At 40.3% G+C, this 21,178-nt stretch overlaps 5 protein-coding genes across 14 annotated transcripts; 1 reads left to right on the forward strand and 4 right to left on the reverse strand.

Annotated features, from left to right (window-relative positions):
- Window positions 1-125: 125 nt before the first annotated feature.
- Window positions 126-2,841, reverse strand: LOC113125166 (E3 ubiquitin-protein ligase RNF19B-like). 3 transcript variants are annotated; one of them, XM_026298496.2, is made up of 5 exons: window positions 2,704-2,841; window positions 1,849-1,949; window positions 1,593-1,693; window positions 1,315-1,485; window positions 126-1,187 (listed from the first exon to the last, which is right to left on the reverse strand). In XM_026298496.2, exons 2-5 carry the CDS (start codon window positions 1,937-1,939, stop codon window positions 735-737), a joined length of 816 nt encoding a protein of 271 aa, XP_026154281.1. In that variant the 5' UTR covers window positions 1,940-1,949; window positions 2,704-2,841; the 3' UTR covers window positions 126-734. The 3 variants fall into 3 exon arrangements, with proteins under 3 accessions (XP_026154281.1, XP_026154282.1, XP_026154280.1); XM_026298497.2 differs by lacking the exon at window positions 1,849-1,949 and having other exon boundaries at window positions 2,704-2,799; XM_026298495.2 differs by lacking the exon at window positions 2,704-2,841 and having other exon boundaries at window positions 1,849-2,387.
- A 16-nt stretch (window positions 2,842-2,857) lies between these two features.
- Window positions 2,858-7,223, forward strand: LOC113125165 (ubiquitin carboxyl-terminal hydrolase 47-like). Of its 6 annotated transcripts, none has more exons than XM_026298488.2 (12): window positions 2,858-2,987; window positions 4,125-4,192; window positions 4,291-4,387; window positions 4,552-4,664; window positions 4,830-4,900; window positions 5,615-5,740; window positions 5,825-5,917; window positions 6,001-6,129; window positions 6,220-6,348; window positions 6,448-6,488; window positions 6,777-6,811; window positions 6,919-7,223. In XM_026298488.2, exons 2-12 carry the CDS (start codon window positions 4,135-4,137, stop codon window positions 7,047-7,049), a joined length of 1,023 nt encoding a protein of 340 aa, XP_026154273.1. In that variant the 5' UTR covers window positions 2,858-2,987; window positions 4,125-4,134; the 3' UTR covers window positions 7,050-7,223. The 6 variants fall into 6 exon arrangements, with proteins under 6 accessions (XP_026154273.1, XP_026154278.1, XP_026154279.1 ...); XM_026298493.2 differs by having other exon boundaries at window positions 6,223-6,348; XM_026298489.2 differs by having other exon boundaries at window positions 2,867-2,987; window positions 3,123-4,192.
- On the reverse strand, window positions 7,219-9,917 carry LOC113125167 (E3 ubiquitin-protein ligase RNF19B-like). 2 transcript variants are annotated; one of them, XM_026298498.1, is made up of 5 exons: window positions 9,738-9,917; window positions 9,533-9,645; window positions 9,307-9,407; window positions 8,279-8,434; window positions 7,219-8,172 (listed from the first exon to the last, which is right to left on the reverse strand). In XM_026298498.1, exons 2-5 carry the CDS (start codon window positions 9,621-9,623, stop codon window positions 7,729-7,731), a joined length of 792 nt encoding a protein of 263 aa, XP_026154283.1. In that variant the 5' UTR covers window positions 9,624-9,645; window positions 9,738-9,917; the 3' UTR covers window positions 7,219-7,728. The 2 variants fall into 2 exon arrangements, with proteins under 2 accessions (XP_026154283.1, XP_026154284.1); XM_026298499.1 differs by having other exon boundaries at window positions 9,729-9,917.
- Window positions 9,918-10,468: 551 nt separating this feature from the next.
- Window positions 10,469-13,888, reverse strand: LOC113125216 (probable E3 ubiquitin-protein ligase ARI7). 2 transcript variants are annotated; one of them, XM_026298551.2, is made up of 5 exons: window positions 13,676-13,888; window positions 13,471-13,583; window positions 13,245-13,345; window positions 11,905-12,060; window positions 10,469-11,798 (listed from the first exon to the last, which is right to left on the reverse strand). In XM_026298551.2, exons 2-5 carry the CDS (start codon window positions 13,559-13,561, stop codon window positions 11,355-11,357), a joined length of 792 nt encoding a protein of 263 aa, XP_026154336.1. In that variant the 5' UTR covers window positions 13,562-13,583; window positions 13,676-13,888; the 3' UTR covers window positions 10,469-11,354. The 2 variants fall into 2 exon arrangements, with proteins under 2 accessions (XP_026154336.1, XP_026154334.1); XM_026298549.2 differs by lacking the exon at window positions 13,676-13,888 and having other exon boundaries at window positions 13,471-13,629.
- Window positions 13,889-16,819: 2,931 nt separating this feature from the next.
- On the reverse strand, window positions 16,820-18,134 carry LOC113125217 (uncharacterized). Its single transcript, XM_033325722.1, has 4 exons — window positions 18,030-18,134; window positions 17,860-17,960; window positions 17,445-17,597; window positions 16,820-17,338 (listed from the first exon to the last, which is right to left on the reverse strand). The coding sequence occupies exons 1-4, from the start codon at window positions 18,118-18,120 to the stop codon at window positions 16,895-16,897; spliced, it is 789 nt and encodes a 262-aa protein (XP_033181613.1). The 5' UTR covers window positions 18,121-18,134; the 3' UTR covers window positions 16,820-16,894.
- Window positions 18,135-21,178: the final 3,044 nt, after the last annotated feature.

Below are 21,178 nucleotides of genomic sequence, written 5' to 3' on the forward strand. Positions count from 1 at the left end.
TAAAAGCTGGTATGGAGATGAGTTTGCAGGAATAAGGAAAGTGGGTTTTAGGACATGAGACTTAAGGAAAGTCTGACAGAGGCAGAAAAGATGAAGCAATGAAGGAAAATCAGGCAGACGAGTAATAAACGCCAGTTTAACTTTTATTTTGCATTTATTTAATCATTTGAATGTGTGATAAGGTACTCAAATATCTATACAATTGTTTAGTTAGTAGTAGTTTATAATGCAGTATCACTAATGTTATGTATAACTGCAAAATGGAATAATTTTCTCAAAAAAGCATAAAGGCAGTGGATTATGTTTTTTTTAATCAGCTTCTCCTGAAGAGTGATAGGATCCTGCAGCAACATATGAATCACAATTTGATTATCCATCCATCCATCCATCCATCTTCTATACCCGCTTTTTCCTGAAAGCCAGGGTCACAGGGATCTACTGGAGCCTATCCCAGTTCTCTCTTGGGTGAAAGGCAGGGGTACACCCTGGACAGGTCACCAGTCCATCACAGAAATTTGATTATCATGAATTTTTTTTTTTTTAAATCAGTCAAATGTGATCAAAGATCCACACCACACCTGAAAGAGGACTGTTCCCTTTACATGATTTTATAAATGGAAGTGTATTAGATATTAAGTGCCATAAATTCAGAGGGATGAAAGATGCCATACAGGATTATCAGCGAAACAACGGTACTCTGTGACAATAAACAGGAAACACTGATGTCTCTACTTTTATCTGCGCCACACAGGTATGGAGGTCTGTCTGGGGACCACCCCGTCACTGCAGGCGACGAAGTGGGTGCTTGTCTTCAGGCAGACCGGAGTGAGCTTTAGACACACGAAGCAGAACTCCTTCTGACAGCGAGGACAGATGACGTTCTTGCAGCCCGATCTGTCGTGCTCCACTCTCTGACCACAGGTGGGACAGGCCCGGATGGAGGGGCATTTGTCGACCCCCCTCACCTGAGGGAGGGTGGTGTCCTTGCAGTTCTTGAGAAGCTCCAGGTCCTGGTTGATGCAGCCGACATTGTCACAGCGATCAGCCGTCGGGGCTTTACCTTTCCACGGCTTCAGACACTGCCAGCAGAACTGATAGGACTGCTTCTGATCAGCTGTACATATGGTGCACCGGACACACAGGTTGGAGAGATTCTTCCTCTCTATGTTTGTTTTGCACTGTGGGCACTGATGTGGGCAACAACAGAGGCACATATGAAAATCACTTTTTTTTTTGTTTAGTCAACAGGAAAATCAAAGATGCTCCGGTGAAAAGCGAGCACGCAAAACAACCATAAACCAGTTGGCCACTTACTGGCTGCATCTCACAGTATGCCGCAGCAGCCAGACGTGCCATGGTCTCCTCAAAGTACTGCATTTCCTCCACAGACAGATCAGCCAGCCTGCGAACCTCTTTGTACGACCACAGCTGGTTGCACCGTGTGGTTCCTTCTACTATCGCAGGGCATCTGAATTTGTAATTGCCCTAGAAGCAACAAAGAGAAGAATCAGTTCAGGATTATGGAAAACATGGGCTGATCCAGAGACAACAGGCCTGTGGACACAGACCAGTCATTTAAAGTCGTGTTATACCTCATTCAGCTGACTGCGACACCAACGCATTAGAGACTCAGGAGTGACAGCGTGGCCGCAGGACATCTGTGCTCTGAGACAGCCATCACCAACTTCTGAACCTGAAATCAACAACAACCATATTAGCATCATTATATAGTGAACTGTGAACTGAGTAGTTATAGAGTGAGAAGGAAGCAGATACAGCAGTGTCAGAAAGAAGATCAAACCAGAACCAGTAACGCTGTCCTTAAAAAACAAAACAAAAGAACCTTACACACTGGGTCCAAGTCGTCTATCCTGTTGACAAATGTCAGAGTGGTATCTAGTGGGTCGTATCTCCTCTCTGCCTGTCCCTGGGTGCTCATTTTGATTCTCCTATATGGGGGAAAAAAATTAATACTGAAAATAATCATTTAAAATAACTTTATTCCAGTTTACAGACTTTAACAGCCAGGGTTTTTATAAGAACCACAAGGACAGGCCCTATTGATGTCAATATGTCTGAAAATACTTAACAGCATTGATAGATTTTGTATCTTCTCTTATTGTTCTTAGTTTTACTTCTATTTGGGGAACTGGCTCATATTATCAGAGACTTTGAAGAATGTAAACAGGGATATGTTTAGTCTATATTTGTTGACATTTTGACGCCATTTGAAGGGTTTAAATGAGCAAACACTACAATCGGTGCAGGTGTTGTGCAGATGATCCTGAGGCAGAGTGTAGAGTTAAAGCTCTGGGTGTGTAGATGATTATTGGCAGTGAGGCACAGTGAATATATATATATATATATATAGTCATATACTTCAGACCAGACAAACATGCTGATATCAGCATGTTTTATCAGCATGACGTCATCCAACCTGACTAACCCTTGCCAACTGGAAAACAACCATTAACGCGAATATAACATATAAAATAACATTTTACCCTCACATCATTATATCTGTTGTCTAATTAAGAAAAGATGAAGAGAGTTGGAGTGCTCCTATTATTAAGCAGGCACAGTCAGACAAATGTACTTTGAGCTTAAACCATTACCAAGATCTCTCAGCAGAGGTTATTAAACTCTTATTTTATAGCCTGTTGGAATAAATGTACATTAATGAGAGAACATCTAAGAACTTACCTTGTTCCTCAGTTGTTTCCCTGTATTTGCTCTTTAAGGACTTCCTCTTTATTTCTTACTCTCAGCAGGAAGCTTCACAGCCACAGTTGAAACGACACAAACTGGAGGATTATTTTTCCTGAAGTCCACCTGAGTGAAGTCTTCAGGGTCAGTGTGTGTTTTCAGCTGTGAGACCCAGTATGTGTGCGTCTGTATGTGTCTGTGTGTGTGTCCCGGTGTCTTCCTCCTTCAAACTTTCCAGTAGCGAAAGTGAAAGGTGGACTGCATGAGAGCGAAGCGGCGCAGTGAGTATTACGGTGTTTTGCCCTCCCATTTATTACACATACGAACTCAAACGTTGTGTGTTATTCCGCGTGTGTGTGTATGTACAACTTTATGAGTTCATTATCGTGCTTTTTTGTGTTTTGTCATTTTAAAAGTCTTGTTTGGAGCCGCGGGGTTACAGAGGACTACGGCTCCTTTAAATGATGAATCGAGCTCCTTCCATGTCGTGGTTTAGATTTGAGCATGGAGGAAATACTGAGAGCTTTCAACATGGAAATTCTCCATTACATTTAAAAATCATGGACACAAGATACAAACTCATCTCAGCTCAACTTCATTTACAAAACCTTCACCATTAACAGCCAGATTTCTTTTTGTGTATGTTACACACCCACTCCTCATACAGCCAGCCTAATTTTAAAGGTGCAATATAATGTGTATAAATGTGTTGGCATTAGTGTGTAGTCACCAGAAAACACCAACAATTGTGTTTTCTGAATCTCAAAATGAGCCTTATAAATTTAAATAGGGAGCAGGTCTCCTTTCATGGAGGCAGCCATGTTGCACTGCCGAGTTTGAACAGTGTCCCAAAAAGGATGAACCAAACACAGGCTCTAAACAGGGAGTTGAGTTTTGTTTTAAAATTGACAGCCACTGTACCCTCCCTTGTGTTTGGAAACAGGGGTTGGGTGTTTGGGGTGGTTAGAAGGTTGCATTCTGCAATCTCACGACTAGATGGCACCAAATCTTTCACACTTTACACACTGCACCTTTAAAATTAAGGTACTTGACTACAGACTCGTTTTGTTTAGTCCCTGCTACACATATGCAAAATAACATCTAAATGCAAAAACAGTAATTATTTTGGATCAATTTCTGCATCAAAGCTGATCTATGTGCAGATAAATAGTGGCACTATCATCCTATTACCTGTATTTTTATATATTTAAATAGTTTTTTTACATGTATTTTGTACACAGCCACATCTGAGCACAAAAACTGTAGCATGATCCTTTAAAGTTGATGTTATTGTGTTGTCGATGATGATGATGGCATTGGTCAGTTTTTGTACTTGTTATCCTTTAATTTGTGCATCAACAGGCTGCATCCATACATCTGAAAGTCAGATCATTAACCTAAAAATGCTTTCATTCGAGGGCCAGCAGTATGAATCGTGACCGTATAAAAGTTTTTAAAGAAAAACTAGACAATCTCACCATCTCAGGTAAGTGAACTAAACTCAAACATTTTAATGATGTGGTTCATGCATTTCTGATTTCTAGGCCTATAATAATGTGTCTCATGTCACTGCTGTGTCTCTAGATTACCATGGTCTGCACAGTCCAGGCTTTACGTGCTATTTGAACAGCGTGCTTCAGGTGCTTTTTATGACAGAAAACTTTCGGGATGCAATAAAAAGGTATGTAACCTCAGGTTTTTTTGGTCATACCAAACAAAAAAGGAACTCTGGAAGAAATATTATCATTTTTTCCTAATATATTGAGCGCTTCTTTACAAACAGATTTGTCAGAAAGGCCTCATTGATAGGTCATTTACACTTTACTCATCACTGTGTCTCAAAAGCTGCAGTGAAAATTCAACAACCATTGACAGACATCTGAAAAGACTGTTTGCTGATTTGGAGAAAAGCACAGCCCAAACACACAACATTACAAGAAAACTGGGGATTACGGATGGTAAGTTTGGATTTGAGACACCTCCCTTTCAGTTTTAGATGCTTATGTGTTAAAATCCTGCAGTCTCTTGAAGTCTGACACCGTCTTAAAGAAGCTGCATGCACCATATAGCATGTTAAAAATGATATTATAGTACAAATGATCTCATTCTTATTCTTATTTCAGTCTACAAACAATGTGATGCTGCTGAGTATTTTCAGAAAATCCTGAGTCTGACCAGTCCAGAGGTGTCTGAGGTAGGGACAAATTTATTTATAGGGGGCAGTGTTCATTAACCAACACTGACATTTAAGGACATCAGTGTGCAGGGTGACTATTTCATATATAGTGAAAACCATAAAATGAATCAGTTTACTGTAATTTAAGACAAAGTAAAGCTGCCTGAACCCTTTCATTTGCTGATATAATTACCTGTAAAATGACTTTAATAATTAATCCACAGTCAATATGATTAAAGGTTCAATGTGAAATATTTAAAGAGATGTAGTAGCAGAAATGAAACATAGTATTCATGAATATGTTGTCATTAGTGTGTAATCACTGGAAAATACCATTGATTGCATTTTCTTAATCTTAGAATGAGCCTTTTTAAATTCACATAGTGAGCAGGTCTCCTTTCATGGAGGCCGCCATGTGTGAGGGGTTGCATTTTGCAGTCTCACCACTAGGTGCTGCAAAATCTTTCACATTTCACACATTGCGCCTTTAATATGTTTGCTTAAATGTAGAATCCTGAATTGTAAAATAACTATAGCTGCGAGATAGATATAGTAGAGAGTTTCTCTCTGAACTGCAGTGAAAGAGTAAATTACACCTTTAATATGAACATAGGTTCTGTAAATGTATAAATGTCAGATTGCAGATGTGGATTATATAGTTAGGTGTAACTTTACGTTAGGTGTTTTTTTTTTTTTTCAGTAACTGATCCTCAATTGCATCTTTGTGTGTAGATATTCAAGGGCGAGCTGAATCATAAGCTCACATGCCTCTGTTGTAAGAAGAGCCACGACCAAAAGAGCTTTTTCTGGATTCTGCCAATTGTGGTAGAAGGTTCTCATCATCAGACCTACAGCATGGTATTTTCCTAAAAAGTAAAAGACTTACGTCATTTTCATATTAAAAGAAAACATGCAGGATAAATAGATAAATATTATTTACAGGTGAACGGATTTAATGTGTTCTTCAAAAGAGAAAAAATGTGTGGGGACAAGATTTTCTGCAACTGGTGCCAAAAAAAGCAAGAAGTAGAATTTGTGAGTGGTAAATCTGATTTAAAGTCTTTATCAGAATGAGTGACTGTCTCTTGTTCACACAATTGTTTGGTTATGTGGTCTAGGTCTGTGAGATAACACAAAATCCTCAGATTCTGACTCTCCTGCTGAAGAGGTTCAGCTTTGACCACAGACGGAAGTGTTACGTCAAACTAAACTGTAAAGTGGATGTGCCCCAGACACTACACATAAAGGTGTTTCATGCATATTTCATATTCACCATCGCGTTATTTTTAATTGAACATGTCTTCAGAGAAATTACTGTTTTATTTCCTTCTTTTCAGAAGTGCAGATATGAGCTCTATGCTTTAGTGAACCACTTTGGTAACCTCACAAGAGGCCATTATACTGCAGACATCAAATCTTTTGAAACTGGGGAGTGGTATAACTTCAATGATCAAATTGTTGAGATGGTGAGGAGGCTTGTTTTTCTACTTCCAGTGAAAGTTCACAGATCCTCACACTGTTAAACATACATGTAAAAAGTACTGTGAAATGTCTCAATTCCACAGGTGAAAGATTCATTTTTTGGCTCTGGAAACAGCTCTGTGAGGTAAATATTTGCCTTCATTTTAAACAGAAAATAGCAGCATTTCCTGAGTAGTCACACAACATACAGAGTTCTTGCAGAGAGATCAAGTAGGCAGTCTGAAACCGTGGGAGGAGGCTGTGACAGGAGGGTTTTTATTGCCAGTAGCTTCGAAACATAAAATAAATAGAAACTGAGCCCTTCACTCTGCATCAAACATGGGATCTTTTCAGTGCAAATGTATGATCCTCAAGGTTTGTCTCACTAAAGAGAACTTAACTGCTGTTCTCCCACTTTTTCCTCTCAAACCAGGTCTCAGACAGCATATCTTCTTATGTACAGGAAGGGTAAGTTTGGAAACGCACCACAATCACTTCTTAGATTTATTTCTGTTAAAGCAATGCACTTCTGCTGTCTGTGGTTTTCACCAGTAACCACCATTTTTTCTCTTCAGTATTCAGAAATGCTGATAAAAGCACCCAGGAAACACAAAGTACACGTTCTGATGTCGAGGTTGGAAGAAGAGAGAGGAGAGATTCTAGTTCCTCTTCACTGGCCTGTTGCAGTGACAGAGGAAAAACCTGAAGCACTTGAATGATGATACATTTGAAGAATTATGAAAACCCTTCTGGGGAACAAGATAAACTTCCAGAGTCACAAGATGTCAAATGAATGAAGCAGCTATTTACCAAACTCATGCAGAAAAGCAAGAAACTTACAGAGAAACAATGGATTAATGTTGAAGAAGCCACCATCATGAACAATACACTTTATTCTGACATCTTACACATCTGACTAACATGACTGTCCACCGATTAGCACATATGTAATTCATTAATAAAATGGTAGAAAGCAAGTGTTTACTAAAGTACTTGACATGAAAGAAACTATGTAGATAGACAGACTGATAGATGTATTACAGTTGCCATTCTTACAGTCCAAATAATTATGGTGATTACATTTTTCAACTAAATTTCAATTTTATTTAAGGTGTGATTCACCAAATGATCTCATTACAAAACAACATCAATCATAAAAACATATGAGAATGACTGGATAACATACTTTAAAATCACATTGTTGTGTGATTGTGGTGCTAAAGAGAGATATAAAGTTGAGTGTCATCAGCGTAAAGATAAGTAATGTTAGATTTCCTAAAAATACTAACTAATGGAGAGAAATACAACATAAAGATGTCAAACTCCAGTCCTCAAGGGCCAAAGTTATCGAAGACAATGTTCTCTAACAATTTTAGAAAAATTAATTATTTCTTATGCCACACAGGTATAGAGGTCTGCACAGGGACAACATGGCACTGCGTGAAATAGCTACTTGGTGTTAAACAGAGTTTGCTGAGGTTCAGGCAGGCAAAACAGAAACTTGCTTTACATCTGGGACAAGTGACATATCTGCAGCTGACCCTGTCGTGCTCCAACAGTGCGCCACAGGTGGGACAGGCACGGATGGAGGGACATTTCCTATCCACGTACCTAATGCGGATCTGTGGACAGGTCTGCAGTGTTTTTAGTGATTCATTGGAGCAGCCGTCATTTTCACAGTGGTCTGACCGTGGAGATGGACCCTTCCACTCCCTCAGGCACTGCCAGCAGAACTTAAAGGTCTGCCTTTTCTTGGCTGTGCACACTGAGCAGCAGACACACAGATCAGATTCATCCTGTCTCATCATGAAGGATTTGCAGCCAGGACACTGTGGTGTGATGGTGAAAGAACAGGGAGAACAGAAATGGATTTGTATTCCATCATGTTAGGAGCAGTTTCCAAGCACAGATAGTAAATATTATAGTTTCACTTACTACTTTGGCACCAGAGGAGCCGCTGGCTGCATTGGAGGCAATGGCTTTTTCAAAGTACGCAGTTTCTTCAGGGGTCAAAAGAGCCATTTTACGAACCTCGTCATAAGTCCACTCCACGTCACAGCCAAACTGTCCACACACAAATTTGCTCTCACCCTTTATTGAAACATTGAAAAGAGAAATTATTGATCAGTGTCATAGAAGAGTCACAAAAAGTCTATTTCCTACTCTGAGACGCTTCAGGCCCAGATGTTACAGTTTTTTCTGAATGCTAACATCGGTTCTTGCAGCACAATTTCTTAAACTATTAACATTTGTAGTCAAACCTTTTACCAAGTTTGCAAAGCACATTCACTTCTATAGACTCAGTTTGAAATTTTGTTGCACACTTTTTTTGCAAAACTCTGAAAAATTCACTGTGGTACTCAGTTTGCTATTTAACAACAGTACACATTAATGCCTTCTGTTTATACTATTTAACAATTGTTTTCCCCTGATGTGTGGAAATAAACAACCATGACGCATTTAAATATCTGTGTGTTTACAAACCAAACCAATATGCCCTGAACACAGTAAAACCAAAAGCTGAGTGTTGTATATTTATACTGTCAGTGTGTAGTTGGTGTTTTGTGTGCGTTTTCATTGCCAGTCGTGTAAAATGTTGAAATTGAAATTTTGACACAAAAATGCTGTTTTTAAAAATGTTTGAAGAGTTTTGCAAGAAATGTGGGCATGTGCAAGTGTTTCCCAAAATGTTTTGCTAGTTTGGTTTAAGGTTTTTTGTATTTAGTGTCTGGGGTTTTGCAAAAACAGACAATAATTGCAAAAATAGTTCCTATAGGTTTATAAGCAATCTGAAAAACCTGTAATAGGCTGAGTCCAGAGATCCGCATATTTGTTATTACACAACTCCGATCACTATCCCTCAGGATCCTGAACCTATAAAGCAACTAAATCGCATCCAGTCGTCATTATTTGACCACACTGACATGTGTTATGTGTCAGGGTGAGACTGTGGAGGGTCATACCTCATCCAGCAACTTGCGACACCAGTTGGTGAGAGACGTCGGGGTCACGGCATGACCACAGGACATCAGGGCTCTGCGAGACTTGAATCCTTCACACAAAACTGAGAAAAACAAACCGTGATCAGTCCAAGGATGATTAGATGCGACACGTTTATAATGAATGTATTGATGTCACTGCTCAGAGACATTTGAAACGGACTGACCGAGGACAGACTCGGATACTTACAGTCTAAAACATCTTCTCTATCCACAAATTTGAGCGAGGAGTCTCGAGGATCGTAACATTTCTCCCGTGTGGTTGCCAGGTTTGAACTCATCCCTTGTCTCTGTCTGTGTCCCCTGTGAAAGACCAACAACAGTAGTTGAGTCGAGAGAAGCGCGTTTAGTTTCGGTTTATTCAGTGTCAATATTTGGTGACTCACGGGAAGTACCTCGTCCTCTGAACAACACCAAGATAAACAGGCACCAGGCGACACTGGGTAGTTCGGGGATTTTCCCGGAGCAGGTGGAGCCGCTTGTCCCACCTATGGGGGTCAGGTCTGTGTTTCTCCACAAAGATGTTTCCTGTAGAGAACCATCCGCGACCACCTGTGCAGGTGAATGCGCGCTCTCGTCCTCAATGCTCATACATGAGCCCTGCTCTCGTTGTTGCTCTGTGACGCTGTAGGGGGCGCTGTCGGCCCTTTGCTGCTGTAGGATTCAGCTGGAGAAACCAAAATGTGATGTTTCCTGTGATGTTTCACGCAATTTTTAAAAATCCCTTTTCATTAGAAAGTCGGTAGCTATTTATATGCACATCTGTGGTACAAACGATGACACACTCCACTTATCTTTTCCTGTTGTTATATATGTCAGTGTTGAGAGTGGGCAACATAGTGAACTGTAAATATAATATAATAATAAAATGTAGTGTGTTCCTGTTGATATAGCACAATGATTCTTATTTCTCTTTTGAAATGACATTTTTTGTAGTTTTGTGTTAATTTTAATGTTTCTCCTAATAATAAATAATAGTAAATAAATAAATAGGTAAAAAAAATCATTAAAATTAGTGTCAGGTTATTATTGCATTAATTGAACAATGATTGATTGATCATGAATTTTTGGCTTGCAACTATATTAGGAGGAAAACAGAAACTACACAAAGGAGATTTTTAAAAAATGATTTCTTGTAGTTTTATTTTGACAGCTCACTTTTTGTAGCCAGTTCCCCCCTGACTGACCCTGTTATCACAGGTTTGTCTGAAATATGATGATAATCTACCAAACAATGGAAAATACACAGAAAAGTGCATGTTACAGTTAACATTGATGTGTTTTCTCTTTTGTACAAGTTAAATATGTCTAAGTCTGTTGAAACCACATTATGAGTCACATTGAGTGATTTAAACACAGTAAAGACAAAAACTGCATTGATCTTTTAAAGAAACACACACAGGCCCTGATTTACACCAGACAGTTACAGGAAATCATGTGAATGATCATATCCAAAAACACAATAGTGGTGATATACCACATACTTTCAGTTTCTCCTGACATAAGTCACATGTGTCTAAATTCAATTTCTGTAAATTCTTATTTTCCATCTTTCCATCATCTATTCCCACTTATTCCTATTTAGGGTCACAGGGATCTGCTGGAGCCTATCCCAGCTGTCTTTGGGTGAAAGGCAGGGGTACACCCTGGACAGGTCACCAGTCCATCACAGGGCCCTAAATAAACATGTTCCATAATTTACTACAAAAAATCTTGCTGTGTATAGAAGGTTACTAAGCTGAATTTAAGAAATTACACACTCTAAAGACTATAGGGGAACAATTCAGTAGACATATAGTATTTTAATATTTAGTCTTTTTGATGCTTCAGAATCTCTCACAAACAATAGACAAATTTAATTGTAAAAGAGATGTTTTTCTGAGGAACCAAGAATTCTGCTTTCCAAAACCACATGACAATGTCGGCCTAAAATACAACAACAGTGCCTTTGTGTTTCTTGAGAAAAGAGACCCAAAAAAAACAAAGCTCATTACAATCCTGTGTTGTTCACATTATTTCTTATGCCACACAGGTATAGAGGTCTGCACAGGGACAACACGGCACTTTTTGGAATGATTAACTGATGTTAAACAGAGTTTGCTGAGGTTCAGGCAGGCAAAACAGAAACTTGCTTTGCATCTGGGACAAGTGACATATCTGCAGTTAACCCTGTCGTGCTCCAACATTGCACCACAGGTGGGACAGGCACGGATAGATGGACATCTCCCCTTCACATCCCAAATGCTGATCCGTGGACAGATTTGCAGTGTTTTTAGTGATTCACTGGAGCAGCCATCATTTTCACAGCGGTCTGACCGTGGAGATGGACCCTTCCACTCCCTCAGGCACTGCCAGCAGAACTTAAAGGTCTGCCTGTCAATGGCTGTGCACACTGAGCAGCAGACACACAGATCAGATTCATCCTGTCTCACAATGACGGATTTGCAGCCAGGACACTGTGGTGTGATGGTGAAAGAACAGGGAGAACAGAAATGGATTTGTATTCCATCATGTTAGGAGCAGTTTCCAAGCACAGATAGTAAATATTATAGTTTCACTTACTACTTTGGCACCAGAGGAGCCGCTGGCTGCATTGGAGGCAATGGCTTTTTCAAAGTACGCAGTTTCTTCAGGGGTCAAAAGAGCCATTTTACGAACCTCGTCATAAGTCCACTCCACATCACAACCAAACTGTCCACACAAAAATCTGCTCTCTCCCTTTATTGAAACATTGAAAAGACAAATTATTCATCAGTGTCACAGAAGAGTCACCACAGACTGTGCACTGACAATGACAGACATGTTCCACAACTACCATATCTGACATGTCAACACCAGAGATCTGATCCTGAGTTTTATTTTAGCTGGAGTGGCAACCTTCTAGAGACCCCACATCATATAGTGTACGAGTGGTCATCCATCAGCTATTGAAACATGTCTTTGTCAAACAATTTCTAGATCTGCATTGGCAAATATACAAAATATTTGATAAAATGCTGTGATCAATTTGTTTGATGAATTATCTGAGTAAAAGTCAGGGCAGCTATTTATCAAATGTTGCTGACTCACCCCTGGAAAACACATTTAAATGTGTAATTTAACATGTGACTAATGTTTTTAAATTGTTTCTACTCAAAACAACTGAACTAACAACTCATATGTTCAAAATTACATTTATTTGAACAACAAAGTTAAATTTCAACATTTTAACCACTGCTTTCCTTTATGGCGTGAATATTTGAATACTGATCTCTTCCCATCTAAATATATATGTTTAGGACTTATAGCTACTAAATGATTAGCTACTGTTTTTCAGCACCTCTTCGGTCTTTAAAAGAAGAAAAAATTCACTGACTAGCAGTCAAGAAAAACATGAAATGTTGGACACCTAGTCTGCCCTTTTTTATATTTTAAGAAGAAAAGTAAAGGTGAAGGAGAAAGCTAGCACATTGAGCTGATGGCCAAAAGTTAAAACTATAACTTCTGGTTGCAACGGCCAACCACATTGGAGCATTTTCTACTGAAAGCAAGTTGTCCTCCAAGCTGCACACTCTCTAAGTCTTACCAGTGAAAACATTTGCCTACCTTTGCAAATAATTGTGTGGCCACGGAAGGATGGACAATTATTTCTTATACAAATAATATAACAATTTTAATCACCTTGAAAAGAGGGAAGCTAATTGCTCAGGCCAAGCACAGTATTTTATCTTGAGATTTACATAAACAACCACATGGAGACTGAATATGCATCCATAACCACGTGAGTGTCCCCCCACTTCAGTGGTCGAGACGAATTTTAATGTGTGCGCCATAGATGATGCCAATACGCATGAGTGCAGCTTAATTTGCGTTGATTTCACGCTGCGTTATAGGGAAATGTATGAATCTGTGGAGGGTCATACCTCATCCAGCAACTTGCGACACCAGTTGGTGAGAGACGTCGGAGTCACAGCATGACCACAGGACATCAGGGCTCTGCGAGACGTGAATCCTTCACACAAAACTGAGAAAAACAAACCGTGATCAGTCCAAGGATGATTAGATGCGACACGTTTATAATGAATGTATTGATGTCACTGCTCAGAGACATTTGAAACGGACTGACCGAGGACAGACTCGGATACTTACAGTCTAAAACATCTTCTCTATCCACAAATTTGAGCGAGGAGTCTCGAGGATCGTAACATTTCTCCTGTGTGGTTGCCAGGTTTGAACTCATCCCTTGTCTCTGTCTGTGTCCCCTGTGAAAGACCAACAACAGTAGTTGAGTCGAGAGAAGCGCGTTTAGTTTCGGTTTATTCAGTGTCAATATTTGGTGACTCACGGGAAGTACCTCGTCCTCTGAACAACACCAAGATAAACAGGCACCAGGCGCACTGGGTAGTTCGGGGATTTTCCCGGAGCAGGTGGACCCACTTGTCCCAACTAGGGGGGTCAGATCTGTGTTTCTCCACAAAGATGTTTCCTGCAGAGAACCATCCGCGACCACCTGTGCAGGTGAATGCGCGCTCCCGTCCTCAATGCTCATTCATGAGCCCTGCTCTCGTTGTTGCTCTGTGACACTGTAGGGGGCGCTGTCGGCCCTTTGCTGCTGTAGGATTCAGCTGGAGAAACCAAAATGTGATGTTTCCTGTGATGTTTCACGCAATTTTTAAAAATCCCTTTTCATTAGAAAGTCAGTAGCTATTTATATGCACATCTGTGGTACAAACGATGACACACTCCACTTACAGTTACCTGAAATAACATTTTTGTAGTTTTGTGTTAATTTTAAGGAGATTGTTAAAATGATTTCTTGTAGTTTTATTTTGACAGCTCACTTTTTGTAGCCAGTTCCCCCCTGACTGACCCTGTTATCACAGGTTTGTCTGAAATATGATGATAATCTACCAAACAATGGAAAATACACAGAAAAGTGCATGTTACAGTTAACATTGATATTTTTTCTCTTTTGTACAAGTTAAATATGTCTAAGTCTGTTGAAACCACATTATGAGTCACATTCAGTGATTTAAACACAGTAAAGACAAAAACTGCATTGACAGTTACAGGAATTAACGTGAATGATGCTTTAAAAGAAATAGTGCTGACATACTTTCAGTTTCTCCGCTTATGCAAAGTGTCTTGTGTCTGAATTCATCTTCTCTAAGAAACGCTGCGGTCAGTCACGTGTCCAGGCGGCGACAAGGTGCCGGGGTATTTCCAACACTGATAACATGATAATTTACGTACTGCAACGAAAGTAAAAGCGCTTTTTCTGACGCCCCATAAACAACATACAACACACTCAAAGCTCATTATTTTGCAGACAGCGAACCTGAGAGTAGCCTCACACACATATTCACACACACACACACCCAAAGCAAAACCATGTCTGTGGTGGTGTGCGGGATTTCAGGCGAGAAGACGCTGATCGACCTGTCAGCAGAGCAGATTCAGAAAATGACTGTGCGTGATCTGAAGGAGAAATCACTGAGGAAGTCTCTCAGACGTCCAGGTAACAGGCTAAATACTCTACTGAAAATAACAAGTGAACACATCTGACATGTCTAAACTAACAAATCAAACTCTGCAGACACCTAAAATGTTCTTTTGTCTGATTTATATAAAGCAGACTCATTTATTTATGAACTGTTGTTTGTGACTTTGGACTATTGTAACTCTGTCACCTTTGATTCTCACTGTAGTGTTTAATATGTTCCTTTTTATCGCCTGCAGCTTAGTTTTACTGAACTTATTAATATTTAACTTGTCGCCTATATTACAAGTTGATATTCTCACCTTCTCCTTGTGTCTCTCTCTTTTCCCCACAGCAGAAAGTGATGTACGGATGTGCTTCGATGGCAAGACCCTGGATGAGTCCTCCCTGCTGTCTAAATACGGGGTCAAGCACTGCAGCGTTTTCCACCTGGTGCTGAGGGTTCGTGGAGGATAGGCAGCCTGACAGGGACACCACCTTCATCCTCTTCCTCCTATTCATCCATTATCTATACCTATAGATAATACTTATTCCTAATTAGGGTCACGGGGATCTGCAGGGGTCCACCCTGGACAGGTCACCAGGGCCCCACCTTTACTGCTGCTTCTTCTAAATGTTTTTTAAAAACAAATTGTGACAGAAAATCATCTTCTCTAAACAAACTGCTTTGCTGTTATTGGGAATATCTGCATTTCCTTTGTTTGTACATTTATATGTGTGTGACTGATGAAGATGCTGATTTTACAATAAATATAATTGGACCTAAAACTGCTCATCTGCTTATCATTTCAGTGACAGTAGCATCCCTGTCAGAAGCTGAAGATTTACAGACAGACAGGCAGATAGATTAGATTAGATTAGATTAGATTAGATTAGATTAGATTAGATCACAGTTAGTTATCTAGCTATCTAAACCTGTATCACTGTGATAATGATGAACTAACTTAGTGAGCTATGTTAATGAATAATCATGATGTACAGGAAATATAGACCTGTGCAGGGCCTGTTGCTACTGGGGTGAAAGCTGGTGACAATTAGTGGGGGCCCCACAAAATCCAGCAGTTAGACTCTATAGGCCCCTGTTCTGTGAATACTTCTAATATTTATATTAGTTGTATGCCAGAGACTTTAATGAAAACCACAGAAACATGCAATTTGATGAAAGAAGTTTTCCAAATATCTGCTCTTCACCCCTCCCTAAAAATGGTTTATGCTGATACAAGGTAGTTATTAAATATTCGGTCAGTGACAAACATCTGAGGGACCTAATAAATCGTATGTCCCACCGTAGCTTGTGAATAGGACCAATCAGTGTCGATGTGGCTGCTGAAGTTAGAGATGAACTTGGTGGAAGAGAAGGAGACTGACTGGCCGATTGAAAATGAAACGAAAACATAAATCAGGGAACCAGAAATGCCATGAAAAGAAGGAGAGGGAGGCCAGAAGAGCTGCTGTATCCCAGTCGATCAAAACGTTCTTTACCACAGGTTAATGTCATTTCACTGCCCAATTTCTTTTTTGTGGGAAAAATACCGTCTACTGCTGTCGGGCAGGTGCTGTCATTTTTTTCGTTACCGGGTGGGGGCCCCGAATCTTCTAGCTATGGCCCTGGACCTGTGTTTAACTTTTCTCTCCTCCTCCTCTTCCTTCTGTGGTTTGTACTGTTCCCCAGAGGCCTTTGACCTCTTCACATACATTTAGTCTGACTTTATTTAAATATCTGATTCTGTCCATCAGTGATGAACTGAGCTTCATCTGTCTTTACAAGCCCAACCCCCGTCACTGCCCACAGTCAGTGGCAGAACAGAGCTCTGTGACCTGAGAGTGTTTGTGCCAGAACATTTATTCAGAAACAAAATGTGCCATACAAATATTAAAGCTGCATTAAACATAAAACAACAGCTTCTCTTTGGGCGTCCCTCCAGTTGGTGGCGCCCTACAGAGATGTTTACCTGAGGAAATAAGATTTCTGACCTTCAAAACCACAGAATAATAAAATAGAATCGACCTTGTGTTTATTAAGAAAAGAGACACAAAGAAAACAAAGCTCATTACAATCCTGTGTTGTTCACATTATTTCTTATGCCACACAGGTATAGAGGTCTGCACAGGGACTACATGGCACTGTGTGGAATAACTTTTATCTTTTAAACACTGTTCTCTGAGGTTCAGGCAGGCAAAACAGAAACGTGCTTTACATCGCGGACACCTGACATATCTGCAGCTGACCCTGTCGTGCTCCAACAGTGCACCACAGGTGGGACAGGCACGGATGGAAGGACAATTCCCATCCACGTACCTAATGCGGATCTGTTCGCAGGTCTGCAGTGTTTTTAGTGATTCATTGTGACAGCCGTCATTTTCACAGCGGTCTGACCGTGGAGATGGACCCTTCCACTCCCTCAGGCACTGCCAGCAGAACTTAAAGGTCCGCCCTTTCTTGGCTGTGCACACTGAGCAGCAGACACACAGATCAGATTCATCCTGTCTCATCATGAAGGATTTGCAGCCAGGACACTGTGGTGTGATGGTGAAAGAAGAGGGAGAACAGAAATGGATTTGTATTCCATCATGTTAGGAGCAGTTTCCAAGCACAGATAGTAAATATTATATTTGTACTCACTTTGGCACCAGAGGAGCCGCTGGCTGCATTGGAGGCAATGGCTTTTTCAAAGTACGAAGTTTCTTCAGGGGTCAAAAGAGCCATTTTACGAACCTCGTCATAAGTCCACTCCACGTTACAACCAAACTGTCCACACACAAATCTGCTCTCACCCTTTATTGAAACATTGAAAGAGAAATTATTGATCAGTGTCACAGAAGAGTCACCACAGACTGTGTTTAACACTGAACCCAAAGGTCTGGACGATCAGGAATTGCCAGATTTCCATATTTCCCGAGGCCCAAATGATATTTAATATGACATGTACACTATCAGTCAGGAGCTGAAACTATAAAGCAACAAATGGCCTTTAGGTGTCACTTCATGTGGCACATTGACGTGTTTTGTGTCAGGATGAGACTGTGGAGGGTCATACCTCATCCAGTATCTGGCGACACCAGTTGGTGAGAGACATCGGGGTCACAGCATGACCACAGGACATCAGGGCTCTGCGAGACTTGAATCCTTCACACAAAACTGAGAAAAAACGCAACGTTATAATTCATGCGACTCCTCTGCAACGTGTGAAATACATGAGCTACTTACAGTCTAAAACATCTTCTCCATCCACAAATTTAAGCGAGGTGTCGTGGGGGTCGTAACACTTCTCCTGTGTGGTTGCCAGATATGAGCCCATCTTCTGCGTTTGTCCTGTGCGGAATAGAGACAAACAGTGAAGAGACGCGCTTTTGGTTTCGCTTTAATGGTGACGTCGTTTCGCCTGGGAAGTATAAACACTGTGTGATAACAGTGTTTGTCTGAAATATGACGATAATCTACCAAACAATGAAAAATACAGAGAAATGTGCATGTTAACATGAACCATAATCACACTGTGAACATTTGGCCTTTAGTATTATCATATAAATAATCTGCACCTCTTCTAACCTCATATTATATAAACACACTGTTCCTGTTTTATATGTCTTAGTCTAAATCGATCACAGAGTTGATATTGATATTGAAACCACATTATGAGTCACATTCATTTCAGTGATTTAAATATAATAAAGGCAAAAAGTGCGTTGATCTTTTAAAGAAACACACACAGGCTCTAATTTACAGGAAATCACATACTTGATGATATCCAGAAACACAAGAGTGGTAACACACTTTCAATTTCTCTGGTTATACAAAGTCACTTGATGTGTCTGAATTCAATTTCTATATATTCCTATTTTATTTTATTTGCGTGAATGTTTAAGTAAACGCCGTTAGTACTGTTGATCATATTAAAATACTGCTTTTAATATGAATCCATATCCTTTTTCATATTTTTTCATATGGGTTAGACATCGACATAAACACTGCTCTGGGTCACATGTCAAACGGATATAAAAGAACTCAGGTAGTTTCCAAAACGACCAGGAAGGATGATTGTTATTATTAAATTATAGCGAAAGCAAAAGTCTTTTTCAGACGCATCATAAGCCACAGACAACTCTCCCAAAGACTCATTTGTCTCCAGACAGCGAACCTGACAGGAGCCTCACCAACACACACACACAAAGCAAAACTATGTGTCGAGGACCGATCGAGGTGCGCGGCATCGCAGGAGAGAAGAAAATGGTGGAGCTGTGGAAAACTAAGGAGCAGATGGACAACATGACTGTGAAGCAGGCGAAGGTGAAGCTGCAGAAAGTCTTCCCCAACATCCCAGGTAAGAAATCCACTGACGACAGATGAGATGAAAAGTACCTGAGTGAGCACATCTGATGTATCTCAGCTAAAGAAGTTGTGTCAAATTATGTCGCAAGTGACACGAATGTTTGTCGTCTGCGTAAAAGGCGCATGAGTGTGACTGTCTTTCCTTCCTTCCGCTCTGCTCCAGGACAAGGGGAGCTGAAGCTGTGCGTCCGAGGCAGGACCCTGGATGAGTCCACCCTGATGTCTAAATACAAGATCCAGAGCTCCACTGTTATCCACCTGGTGCTCAGGGTTCATGGGGCATAGGCAGCCTGACAGAGACACTACCTTCATCCTCTTCCTCCTATTCATCGTCATCATCATCATCATCATCTGCCATTTTCATACCTTTACTGCTGTACTGACTTTAAACATTATTGAAAAACAAACTGTTACATAAAATGCTCTTCTATAAACAAACTGCTCCGATGTCACTGGGAATGTAAGGCCATTTCACCTCTTTTATATATGTGTGGCTGACAAAGTGTAAAAGCGATTTTTCTGACGCCCCATAAACAAAATACAACACACTCAAAGCTCATTATTTTGCAGACAGCGAACCTCAGAGTTGCCTCACACACACATATAAATACACACATACACACACACACACACCCAAAGCAAAACCATGTCTGTGGTGGTGTGCGGGATTTCAGGCGAGAAGACGCTGATCGACCTGTCAGCAGAGCAGATTCAGAAAATGACTGTGCGTGATCTGAAGGAGAAATCACTGAGGAAGTCTCTCAGACGTCCAGGTAACAGGCTAAATATTCTACTGAAAATAACAAGTGAACACATCTGACATGTCTAAACTAACAAATCAAACTCTGCAGCCACCTAAAATGTTCTTTTGTCTGATTTATATAAAGCAGACTCATTTATTTATGAACTGTTGTTTGTGACTTTGGACTATTGTAACTCTGTCACCTTTGATTCTCACTGTAGTGTTTAATATGTTCCTTTTTATCGCCTGCAGCTTAGTTTTACTGAACTTATTAATATTTAACTTGTCGCGTATATTACAAGTTGATATTCTCACCTTCTCCTTGTGTCTCTCTCTTTTCCCCACAGCAGAAAGTGATGTACGGATGTGCTTCGATGGCAAGACCCTGGATGAGTCCTCCCTGCTGTCTAAATACGGGGTCAAGCACTGCAGCGTTTTCCACCTGGTGCTGAGGGTTCGTGGAGGATAGGCAGCCTGACAGGGACACCACCTTCATCCTCTTCCTCCTGTTCATTCATTATCTATACCTATAGATAATACTTATTTCTAATTAGGGTCACGGGGATCTGCTGGAGCCTATCCCAGCTCTCTTTGGGTGAAAGGCAGGGGTCCACCCTGGACAGGTCACCAGGGCCCCACCTTTACTGCTGCTTCTTCTAAATGTTTTTTAAAAACAAATTGTGACAGAAAATCATCTTCTCTAAACAAACTGCTTTGCTGTTATTGGGAATATCTGCATTTCCTTTGTTGGTACATTTATATGTGTGTGACTGATGAAGATGCTGATTTTACAATAATATAATTGGACCTAAAACTGCTCATCTGCTTATCATTTCAGTGACAGTAGCATCCCTGTCAGAAGCTGAAGATTTACAGACAGACAGATTAGATTAGATTAGATTAGATTAGATTAAATCACAGTTAGTTATCTAGCTATCTAAACCTGTATCACTGTGATAATGATGAACTAACTTAGTGAGCTATGTTAATGAATAATCATGATGTACAGGAAATATAGACCTGTGCAGGGCCGTTGCTACTGGGGTGAAAGGTGGTGACAATTACAGGGGCCCCTACTGCCCAGGGGGCCCCACAAAATCCAGCAGTTAGACTCTATAGGCCCCTGTTCTGTGAATACTTCTAATATTTATATTAGTTGTAAGCCAGAGACTTTAATGAAAACCACAGAAACATGCAATTTGATGAAAGAAGTTTTCCAAATATCTGCTCTTCACCCCTCCCTAAAAATGGTTTATGCCCATACAAGGTAGTTATTAAATATTCG

Source organism: Mastacembelus armatus, chromosome 18 (assembly GCF_900324485.2).
Source record: "Mastacembelus armatus chromosome 18, fMasArm1.2, whole genome shotgun sequence".
Taxonomy (NCBI): domain Eukaryota; kingdom Metazoa; phylum Chordata; class Actinopteri; order Synbranchiformes; family Mastacembelidae; genus Mastacembelus; species Mastacembelus armatus.

Coding starts and splice junctions, on each gene's coding strand:
- LOC113125167 (XM_026298498.1), bottom strand. CDS start 9,623: ATGAGTTCAAACCTGGCAACCACACGGGAGAAATGTTACGATCCTCGA. Junction 8,435..9,306: donor GTCGCAAGTTGCTGGATGAG/GTATGACCCTCC, acceptor GTTTCAATAAAG/GGTGAGAGCAAATTTGTGTG. Junction 8,173..8,278: donor GCTCCTCTGGTGCCAAAGTA/GTAAGTGAAACT, acceptor ATCACACCACAG/TGTCCTGGCTGCAAATCCTT.
- LOC113125216 (XM_026298551.2), bottom strand. CDS start 13,561: ATGAGTTCAAACCTGGCAACCACACAGGAGAAATGTTACGATCCTCGA. Junction 13,346..13,470: donor TAGAGAAGATGTTTTAGACT/GTAAGTATCCGA, acceptor TGTTTTTCTCAG/TTTTGTGTGAAGGATTCACG. Junction 12,061..13,244: donor GTCGCAAGTTGCTGGATGAG/GTATGACCCTCC, acceptor GTTTCAATAAAG/GGAGAGAGCAGATTTTTGTG.
- LOC113125217 (XM_033325722.1), bottom strand. CDS start 18,120: ATGGGCTCATATCTGGCAACCACACAGGAGAAGTGTTACGACCCCCAC. Junction 17,961..18,029: donor TGGAGAAGATGTTTTAGACT/GTAAGTAGCTCA, acceptor GTTTTTTCTCAG/TTTTGTGTGAAGGATTCAAG. Junction 17,598..17,859: donor GTCGCCAGATACTGGATGAG/GTATGACCCTCC, acceptor GTTTCAATAAAG/GGTGAGAGCAGATTTGTGTG.
- LOC113125166 (XM_026298495.2), bottom strand. CDS start 1,987: ATGATTATTTTCAGTATTAATTTTTTTCCCCCATATAGGAGAATCAAA. Junction 1,486..1,592: donor GTCGCAGTCAGCTGAATGAG/GTATAACACGAC, acceptor TGTTGCTTCTAG/GGCAATTACAAATTCAGATG. Junction 1,188..1,314: donor CATACTGTGAGATGCAGCCA/GTAAGTGGCCAA, acceptor TGCCCACATCAG/TGCCCACAGTGCAAAACAAA.
- LOC113125165 (XM_026298488.2), top strand. CDS start 4,135: ATGAATCGTGACCGTATAAAAGTTTTTAAAGAAAAACTAGACAATCTC. Junction 6,130..6,219: donor CCCAGACACTACACATAAAG/GTGTTTCATGCA, acceptor CCTTCTTTTCAG/AAGTGCAGATATGAGCTCTA. Junction 6,812..6,918: donor TCTTCTTATGTACAGGAAGG/GTAAGTTTGGAA, acceptor TTTTCTCTTCAG/TATTCAGAAATGCTGATAAA.